Below are 11,091 nucleotides of genomic sequence, written 5' to 3' on the forward strand. Positions count from 1 at the left end.
TGACTTAGACCAGTTAGCAGTGTTTCCAATGCATGGGTGAGAAGTTCATGTAGTGTGAAGTCTGGGCTTCGAGGGCACATAGGTCTAGATTCTGACCCATAATTCCACAGTGAAATGAGAGATGGCACATCCTGTTCTGGTGACCCCAAACTAGAAACAGGCCCTGCTAGCCTCCGATGTGGAAGGTCCCCTTGCACAAGAGCCACCCATTCACCAAAAATCAGGCACAGTCAGGCCTCACCCTGCAAGAGGCCTGAACTTCCATCTGCGCTGCCTCAAAGATGCAAACAGAGCCCTCCATCCATGCCATACAATTATAAGGTGGTGAAGTAGTTCTCTAAAAGGGGACCCTGCTAGAGATCAATGCGAAGTGCCTACTAAAGTATATCAACTTAGGTGAGACCATGAATACAGGTGGGAGGCTGAGAGAATCTATCTTTTATGGCTCCTTACTGTTTTAGGGGAAGAGACTTGGGGCTCTCCGGTCCATAGTTTAAAGCTACCCGTGAAGTGTATTTTTTGGCCCCAAAGAGCTTGATACAATATGCAGACTATGCCTCATTGAGTCAGTAGAATTGAAATCAGGAAGAGGCTGACGGAGTAATGAGAAAAATCAAAGTACCAGAGTACTCGCTTTGTGCACAAATGCACTAGTTTGAGCAAACAAGCCTGTGGCTTAAGCAAGATAAGGGAATTTACATCTGTTCTCACCTGCACTAAATGGAAATAATGCCTTATTGGCAGAAAGGTCCCTCTGCATTTTTTAGCATTAATTTGAACAATTGTTCCAGTTTTTTGATTCCACTACACAAATTGTTGCACAATAATATAATTCATACTAAGATAGCCAACGTAATGCCAAACTGCTGCCCGCCCCACCCTGTTGTTTAATGATTACATGTTTACAAACACGCCAGGTATCTACAGATGACCAAAGGTGTATTCATGGGTCTCGTGAAGTAAGACGGTTCTAACTTCACTACTGGTACATCTAGCACAATACCCCTGTTTTCATTTATGTGCACATAGCTTTTGTCTTTGAGTGATACATCTGCCCAGTGTGTGGTGCCTTCCATGCAGAATCCATAATACCTCACACACTGCTGCTCCTGTATTATGTCCTTGTCAAAGGAAAGATAACCAGTTTAAAACACTGGTTTCTAGTCACAATTTCAGTCCTTTCTCATACTTACCAGTTAGTTTATTCATAGACATGTGCTTGTTTTTAAAATATCACTTTGAAGACGCTTTCCTTAGCAATAGTTGCACCTTTTGTCACATGAAATACTCGAAAGTTGTGCGAGACCAGTTACTTCATTATTAGCCACTACAGCAACTTTGCAGTAGTCACTGTTGTTAACAGAAAACATACATTGCATTTAATACTGCAGAATATATACTGTGGACTCTCCACACTTTCAGAAGTCTGTAACTTTATGACGTTTACTTTTCCACAATGTAGAAAAATAACTTTTGGCGTCCCAAAGTTCCAAATTCCATTTCAGAAGTGCCTTGAGACTCCTAGAAGATCTTGCGTTGTAATTTGTCTGAACTTATTATTATAATTTTTTTTAACAAACTCATTACCTGCTATTACTCTATATGGATGAACTCTGTTCTCCACCACAGACTTCTTTGCAAGGAAATATTTGAGCAGGGGTATGATTAGCCGCTTGAGTCGGGGTTGGCAAGCCAAAAAAGTTGGAGGAGCAGCCGAGCCAGTGGTTTGACTTGGCACCAACACCCAAAGAACAAGCCCAGCCAAGGCCTACTTAATGGTGTCAGCATGCAACAAAATCCTCTGCAGAGAAGTAAAACGTACAATGAGATGATCAGGAGTCTTTCTTTCAATACATTAAAAAAGGTTGTTTCTTAGCTTTGTCTGTCATATTTATGCAGCTCATGTTCCACTTCTTACAGGGTTACCTGCCATGGCTCCTCATGCACAACAAAGACCAAGCAAGAGCCAAGGCTTTGGTTCATGCTAAGATTTAGATATAATGAGCTTGAAATTAAAAAAAAAAAGTTCTGCTAAAGCTATAGTAGTTAATGGGCTTTTCTTCCTCTGTGTCCTTTCCAGGGTAAAATTGTGACTGTTAAACTAATTGTAGGAGTGCTCCTTTGCTGCAAAAGTGTGCTCCTTCTGTTACAAAATGTGCTTCTTTTATTCTTTATTCAACATCAGTTAGCTTTCCCTATTATTTTTACTTCTCCTCATTCCCTTCACTGTGAACCTGTATCAAGCCTCTTACCCAATGAACCCGCTGCTCTGGGTGTCCACCTTTCTCAAAGTCTATAGACTCCTCCAATCTGGCCTCAGAATGGGGCTCTGTACTTCAGATAAGGTTGCACCAGTGATAGTTTGCAAGATATTTACTAAACCGAGTTGTCTTTATTTACATTCTACTTGACGTTCTCCCATTGGACCCCTTTGTACTCCCATTGATTTTGTTGCAGTGCTGGAAACTTTGAGTTAATTCAGTGTGATAAAACCCTAACATCCTCTGCACTTTGGTGACCTGTAAGACTTTACCCTCCATTGCCTATCACTCCTAAATATATATGTGCCGTAAGTCCATGGTCTTGGATGGATTGAACATATTTTTCCAACTTACAGTGTAACTAAATCACAGCGACGGCTCGTGGAGGGAGTTACGGTGGGGCAGGAGGGCGGGGAGGGGGAGGGGCAGGGCGGAGGTTGCTAAAAACCGGCATATGGATAATTGCAGGTAAGTAAACAATTAAATTAATAAAACGAATTTCGTAGTGCGCCTTGCATCGCAAAATGCAATGCAGTGCGAGCTACGAAATTCGTTTTATTACTTAAATTGTTTACTTACCTGCAATTATCCATATGCCGGTTTTTAGCAACCTCCGCCCTGCCCCTCCCCCTCCCCGCCCTCCTGCCCCACCGTAACTCCCTCCACGAGCCGTCGCTGCTAAATCATCTGTTTTCTGTTGCTAAGAAACCAGCTGTGTGCCTGGCTTTCTGATGGGAGCGGCAGAGGGGACATTAATTTCCAGGCCATGCACTTTTACAGGGGCTGCTCTTCTGATGCTTCATTTGTTTCTAGATTTGAAACCAAGTGTGACCAGTTTATTGAGGCTGGTGTGGAAAAGATTTTCTTAAACTTTTCAATTCAACCCGTAACTTAAATTAGGATTCTCCAACTAGGCACTGAAATCTTCTCAACAATGAATCTTTACCATTGGTTATAGAACGCAGCATCAATAAAAAACCTCTCAATAGACCTCATCAATTTAGCCATTCAGTTCAGTCGGTGATGAGAGTTTTGGATCTGTTCAAAAACCTTTATTTATCAATAAGAGTTTAGTATATCATTTTGGTCTCTTGATTCAAATTACTAAATCAGATTAACCATGATTTTCTTGATATTTCTATAAACTTATTTGGGTCAATCAAGAAAATTACAGCATTCTCCATAAAGGAATTTAATCACTTCTCTACCCTAAGTGGATTACAACTTATCAGAACCCATAAAAGAGTCCTTTGTTTGAAAAGAGCAAGATTTAAAGGAGCTTTGAAATAGAATAAGATTGAAGCAGAACTCCTCATGAAGAGTAGCTCCATTAGCTCAACAAGTCTATATTCTCAAATCCGGTCACAGTAACAACTCTTCAAAGTTAAGTTCAGAAAATAGTCACATCAATATCCATGAGAGTTAAAGAAATAGACACCCATAGAGTACTAGGCAACAGATCAGTCCGCAGTAGCTCACACTGACTAGGGTAAAAGTGCTGAGGGAAAAAGGGATGGTCGCAGAAGAATGGGCAGGGACTGGGCTGGATTACACGGTCTGGGATTAATGCCCTAATTCTAAATAGGAGCGCATATATTATAAAACGCAAAAACATATGTAACAATCCATGCTGGTTTTAGGTCATCCAATGAGGAAGGATCACATGATGGTCTGATGCTTCCTCCTTAACTCCCACAGTAAACGTACAAAGTCAGCAAGATGCCATCTAAAAGATTTAACTTGGTTGCAAAACATTCATTTGCATTAGTTTCACTCAGTGTAGACTGTGGGGTTCTCGTGGAAACTCAATTAGCTGTTCAGTACTCCACTGTGTAAAAAATGAACTATTCTAAACGCAGAAACATTTTTAGTTGTAACCTACATGATTAAGTCATGAGATTCACGTCTTCATATAAGCATTATTGTTTTAATATACTGTTCAGCATTGTGAATATGCATCAGCTAGCAAACTAAATATGATGAACATGTAGGTCCGGAAATGAATACATTTTTAAAGTCTGCACATTCTACAGAGATGAAACTTTTAAACAAGTCAAGTGTGAATCAATTCTCAAATAATATTGCATGGTTTTCCTAAAGACATTTATTTATTAAAGAAGAACATGAATTGAAAGGTAGAAAATGGAAGCAACCTATTCTGGCCTACGAGTGTAAATACAATAGAAATGAGTGCTTACTGCGAAAATCATTCTACACGTTATGTTATAAATCCTTTTATTGCGCGCTCTATTACTCAGGAGTATCCTGGCGCGATGAGTACATGATAAAAAGGCGGGGCCACTAACACATCGAAAAGAGAGATTACAGAGTAATATTAAACAGGTATGTTTTGAGTCCCTTCTTGAACTGCGAAAGTGAGGAGGCAGTGCGAAGGGCCAAAGGAAGAACATTCCATACTCTAGCAGCCTTAACAGAGATGGATTTGCCTCCAGTTCTGGCAAGCTTAAATTTAGGCTGGACCATCTGACAAAGGTTAGCCGAGCGGAGAGCCCGTTTAGGAGCATAAAGAACAAATCTATTCCGCAAGTATACTGGGCCTTGCTGATTGATAGCCCGATATGCCAAGACCAGAATTTTAAACAAAATACGTTAAATGTGCACATTTAGGAAAAGGCACATTTTCTATGTTTCATTCTGTTAAGCATTTTCAAGTTACTGTCTAGTGTAAATTAGGGCATTTATTTAAGCTGAAAACTTCTACTTTGTCAATGACGATCAAGGTAACGTCTCAAACTACTAAATGGTGCTAGATGCTCCATTTGCCACATCTTCTATTTTGTTGTAGGCCATTTCTTTTCATTTCTGTCTAAAGGCAGACAGCCTGAAGTTGTAGATTCGGGCCTTGCTAGAACATGTGATGTGTCTGGCCCTCTGTGATAGGCACACCATTTCTGCTACTTTGACTGGCTAGCGCCAGAGGAAGCCTGGATCCTTAGGGCATATGCTCATCACCCCTTTAATGGTATGCCCACTGTTTTAGATGGTTCAAGCCTCTTAAATGGTGTAAAAATTGTTTTTGTGAACTAGTTTCCACTCTTGTCACATCCTCATCAAACAAAGGGATATATTTATTATATACTTAATTTATTTTGATCTTCTATATTTGCTTCTTGCTCTCAGCAAGATCGAATTGGCAACCATGAATAAGACTTGTTACTCAGCTGCTCTGAGAACTTGCAGAAAGCATAGTGTTGCTTTTCTGTAGTGTCAAAGAGAGGTCTCTTTCTAATTGTGTTTGCTCTATAACGGCAGATATGCTTCGGTTACAGTCCTCATTCCGAATTGATTTGAATCACTTTTGTAGAATAACTTCTGATCTACCATGGTATGGCGAAACCGCATTTGTGGGGGTGGAATCATCTGCCAGTTGCTCTGTGTAACTCTGTCCTGCCCTCACTGATGCAAATGGTACAGCGCCTGTGCTATAATAAAATGGGCTACCAAGCCATGCAGTGGGCACTGGCATTGAAAGTAGTTGACCAGTAGCTCTGTGAAGAGATGCTGTCTGCATTCTTACCTTCTCTTTAGTGGTGAAGGAAAGAGCGAGAGAGTTCATGGAGTCAGAAAGTTGTTTGTGAGTTTATAAAGCACAGGTTTGGACATATGTTTTTTACACTAGGACCATAACACAATGATTTATGTGGAGTAAGAAGAACCTAGTAATTGTTTGTACCTTCTAAGGTCCTTGGTGGTGCTGTCACTGCCCAAATTGGGTGTTCTGTGGGGCCAGTCTAGTGAGAAGCAAGATGGACAGTGCTTTCTTGGACAAGTGAAAGTTCCCCCGTACTTAATTTTGCTTCATAGTCTTATACAGTAGACTAGGAGTTCTTTGGGGAACTTGTGCGTGTCATGGATTCACCAGCTGAAAGCCATGTGTCTGATGCTGACTAGCTGTGTTAATTGCTGGATGACAGTTGAGGGCTAGGAAGGTGTAGGGAAACATTGTTTAAAATACATTTCTTAGTGGTGTGGATCAGACAAACTTTCATGGATGATTTGAGGAAAGTGACGTTTTTGAACAGAGCATTGTAATTAGTTCATAAATAGGAGGTACACATTTGTTCACAAACTATAGGTACAATTGTATTACATTTTTCCTCTTCGTCCGAGTAATGTTAAGATACTACCATGTGTTGCAATTGGTAATATTATTTTATTGTTTAACTTCTTTTTTCTTGTAAACTGTATGCCACACATTACTGTAATGTTCCATTGACTTCTGACATTTAAGAAATCTTAAGTAAGTCACAGTGCCTGAATTTCTTTTTGTGTGCCTTGATCCTTTTTGTCTTCTCCACAGTCTCTCAGTGGCTTTACTCCATTCCATCATTTGTTAAACTGCATATCCAGCAGTAGTAACTTCCTGTTTCGTTTACTCCAGGGCCTTAGGCTACTCTTCGCTGATGGTTCCCGCATCATCTTCAGGCTCAGTGGTACTGGCAGTGCTGGAGCAACTGTTCGACTGTACATCGACAGCTATGAAAAAGATCCTCAAAAAATATACGAGGATCCACAGGTAATTACGAACGCGCGTCTTGATTGTATTTATCCTGTAAGTAATAATTGCCATTCCTTATTAGTCTTCCTGGAAAGGTGTACAGATTATGTATTTTAATCCTTTTAAAATTAGATGGCACATCGTTTGGAACACCATGGCAAGGTGGAGAGTTCCATTTCTGTGTCTTTGATTTTATAATCTTGTGAGTTAAAATGAAACATTTTCATGTCATACCTTTTACAACTCTTACCTCTAAACCACATGCATAGTTTCAAGTCTAGTATGTCTTGGAGAGTGGAGATACAACCTCACCATTTGCCTCCTCAACCTGTACTTTGCAGTATCAAGTATGCTATATAACGAGGGGGATTAATATATTGAGTGATTACAGTAACTCCTATTCCAGATTTCTGCATTTATCGTATGTAGAAGATTACTTTGTGTCCTGTCTTGGAATATATGCCCAGACTAGGTCCTCTAACCCCTGATCCCCTTGCATCCAGTTCGTGCCTCCTCACAGGACAAGATCTTATTTTGCATTCTTCACTACCCATTTTTGCTGATTTCAAAACCTGGCTCTTGTAATGTGAGATGTTCCACTTAGATCAAACTAATGAAAAAAACAGGAAAATATCTTCTAGGGCATGGTACATGAAAGAATCGAAGGGCTTTATAGTTTTTACAATGGGCACTAGGATGAAATATTAAACCTTTTTCATGCCATGTGAATGCCTTGCTTTCATTCTCAGTTCCATTTGCTGAAATCGGGAAGAAGTCTAACAAATTAATTTAACAATGCAGTTGAATGATATTATGAATGTTTCCTGCACTTAGTCAGCCCACCTCACCACCCATAGGACTTCCTCAAGTACAGAGCCTCATTATTGTTTGAGCTATGTTTAAAAAAAGAAAAATCCAATTCTGATGCCTGGCAAGCTGTGACTACAAGTGGTTCTATGACTAGCATCTATTGACAATGGTGCTCTTCTGGTGAAGGACTCCAGGAAGGATGTCAAACTTAGTTAATGAGAATTGTTAGGTGGGATCTGAATTTCTGGTGGCACTCGACTTCATACCACTGCTCTCGACAAGTGTTCCATAAATCAATGTTTTCTATGGATTAATGACCCTTCCAGTGTAACAAAAAGTATGACTTTGTCTCATTTTAAGTCTAAAAAAGCACTATTGATGCATCTTCTAGAGGAAGAATTAATAAGGAGTTTGCACAGGCCTCTAATAAAGAATGTTACGAGTCTTGCACCTCACATGTCCATGTTGCTTGACAGTGTAGGGAACAATAATAAATTGTTTTAGGAGTAAAATTTGTAAGAAAAGATCCTGCCACTACTGCCAACCATCAGTGAGTTGTACATTATAATCCAGTCTGTCTGTGGGGTAGAGGAAAAGGGAATCTTGGAAAACGTTTTTGCTTGTGAGAAAAACACATCGCACCAGAGAAAAAGCAAAAGCAATTACTTTTTTAGTTTCAAATTGAGGCACTGTGAGAAATGCATCCATTTTGACAGGACCTACCATAGATTGAATCCTAAGACACAGGCAAAGCAAACAGGAGTTATAGAGTTGAAAGAGACTGGGCTGAAATTAAGACCATTTTGTATTAGATGAATTTGTCAATATATATAGTTGGCCATGTTGTCTGACAGCGGGAAAAAAACAGACATGCATCTAATTTTATTCCGGAAACCTTGCTAACATTTTTGTCTCGCTGGTACACTGTGTATGTTTCAAGTTCTCTCGCAATCGACTTTGCCCAACTTTTCCTGACTTTGGATTGTCTCTGAAGACTTGAACCAAGGATAACCATAACTAACTCTGTTTTATGGAGGCATTTAATTCAACATAAATTGAAAAACACCACAGTTACATATTGAGCACACCTTTCTCCCTGCCATCAATCTGCCAATTCTTGGACAATATTTGTCACATTACAACCCTAATTACAAAACTTACAAAGAAAAACTCTCCCAACACCTATGTTGGGGATGGGAATGTCCCCCCTGGAAGTTGTACAGTCTTGTTCCCCTGCCACCAAACTGTGAATATCTAGTATCCTGGTTTTGATGTTAGCCCTAGCCTCATACTAATAGTGTGTGTGCACACACGAGGCCTACGCCAGCCCCTTGACATGAGTGAGGACCTGAGAGAGGCTCAAAAGCTGTCATGGTCCTACTGGCCAATTCATTTAAACTTCCACTCCAATGAGCCAACCCAGGCCTGATTGTGTGCATGTATGTGCGTGGCGTATAAATTATTTGAGGAAGATAGCCAGGAAAGAACACAGGAAGGGAGAACTGACCTTACCTGGCTCTTAGAGAGCAGACAGAGAATCCACAGCCCTGTCTACTTGAGCTTTATAAACATTGGAGCTGCTGACAAGCTTGTTGCTCTAGTTCTAGGCCCTGCTTTGAGCCTGGAGCGACCTGCCTCTGCTCATCACAGCCGCCTCCTCAGTTCTTGAATACCACAAGAAACTGAAGACCTGTCCCATCACATAGTCAAGACACAGGCTTAGCTCATACAGCTCCTGCTTCGGTATCAGGATACCCTCGCGGGTGAGTTGTGCACTATACAAACAGACACAACAATGAAGGGGTTCTCTGTTTTACTACCCAGAGGACTGTTGTGCAACTAGAGCTGGTGTCTGTGACTGTAACAAATTCTTTGTAAGGCAATGCTCTAGTCCTCAGATATCACATAATAACAGTACTTAAGCAGACCCATCATAAATATACAATTGTTCCAGTAAGGCACTTATGGAGTGGCCCACTAGTTAATACATGTGCTGCACGGCCTGGTCGGTGATATCAAGTGCTATATAAATGCTAATACAATATTTAATTGTTGTGTTTCTTGTCTTCAGGTGATGTTGGCGCCTCTCATTACTATTGCACAGAAGATTTCCAAGCTTCACGAAAGAACTGGTCGCACTGGACCTACTGTCATCACATAAACTGTTAACAATACCTGATTATGCAATGTTGTACACTGTATGTCTGGAAGAATGGACGTTGACAAATCCGTGAATAAAGGCTTCCCACAACCCCCCACAGTCCAGCCCTTCCATTGGTTTGTAATCTGTTCTTTAGGGATGCTCCAGCCAGGCCCACATCCTGTATAACCTACTAATGAATGGACATATTCCATCAAACGTTTTGCGTGTGCGTTTGGTGAAGGGTAGTACACTGCGTTTTCATATGTCTGTTAATGTTTGTGTTAGAAGCCTTCTCATTTGATGTAACCTGTTTAGATTGTATAGTATATTACAATTCCTATACCAAAAAACGATAATGGAAGAGCACAGTATGAACACTCTCTTTATGGTCTCCAGCGCTGCTATAGAGTTTACATTTCAAGTACATGCCATAGTAAAATACAACACTATTGCCTTTTGTATGTAGTTCTCTTATTTACCTGCACCTTTATGCGTTCTGTTTTGTCAAAGACTGTAGCCAGGTGACCTGCCTCGCAAAAGGAATATTGGACCCTGCATGTACTTTAAAAAGGTCCTACTTGCATCGTCGCTTGTTCTGTCATTTCGGTCATGTCGTTTTGCAGGTTTCAGGATTAAGACCATTGAACAGCGATAGCGGAGTGCAGTCTGTCTGCATTGTGCATTTACACACTTCATTCCCTGCAACATTCTCAATGGTACATTAGGCACTATGAGTGTGTCCAATATAGGATGTACTGCCAGTGTTTGGCCTCCTGAGCAGCTCTGCCTTATGGCTCTCTATGGTGCTAGTTAACCTGTGGTAGGAGGACTGGCTCTTATATTAAATCTGAGTATATACTAACTCATGGTGATCTTATTTAACAGACGTACTGTGAATCTGCTTAAAATATACATTTTAGCAAGAAAGCTCTGTATATGAACCTGGAAAATTGCAGACTTTAATTTGTTTCTGATGAAACATGAGCATTAAACATTCAGAGTCCGTGTTTTGCTTCCGTTGCTTTGCGTTTCTTTAGCTTTGTCAAAATGTATGTGGCAAAAGGGCAGGTTGACAAAATTGAGTTACCAAGGGAGAAAATAAACCAATTTCCTTTGATTAGTCACAAAAATGAGGCTCAGTTACAGCATCACATTACGTGCATGTCAGTGGTACATTGTTCCAACAATATTATCCGGATTTGATTGGGAACTATAGTTACAAATGATTATAACTTATAGCTCCGATGGGCATTCCTGAAGCACACTGCAGCAGTAAAATATTGCAAACTTCTGGGGAAAAGGTAAATCTAGATTGTTACTGTTCAGAGACTGCTTTTCTCTCCAGTAGGGTTAGGTGT

General features: G+C 40.4%; 1 protein-coding gene across 2 annotated transcripts in view; it reads left to right on the forward strand.

The window, feature by feature from the left end:
• PGM1 (phosphoglucomutase 1) overlaps positions 1-10,736 on the forward strand; it is a 299,899-nt gene extending 289,163 nt beyond the window's left edge. For both annotated transcript variants that reach the window (XM_086953582.1, XM_086953578.1), the window contains exons 10-11: positions 6,664-6,798; positions 9,662-10,736. In XM_086953582.1, the coding sequence (XP_086809708.1) occupies positions 6,664-6,798; positions 9,662-9,751 (225 nt within the window). In that variant the 3' untranslated portion in view covers positions 9,752-10,736. The remainder of the gene's footprint in view (positions 1-6,663; positions 6,799-9,661) is intronic.
• The last annotated feature ends 355 nt before the right edge of the window (positions 10,737-11,091 follow it).

This window comes from Lissotriton vulgaris, chromosome 1_1 (genome assembly GCF_964263255.1).
Source record: "Lissotriton vulgaris chromosome 1_1, aLisVul1.2, whole genome shotgun sequence".
NCBI lineage: Eukaryota > Metazoa > Chordata > Amphibia > Caudata > Salamandridae > Lissotriton > Lissotriton vulgaris.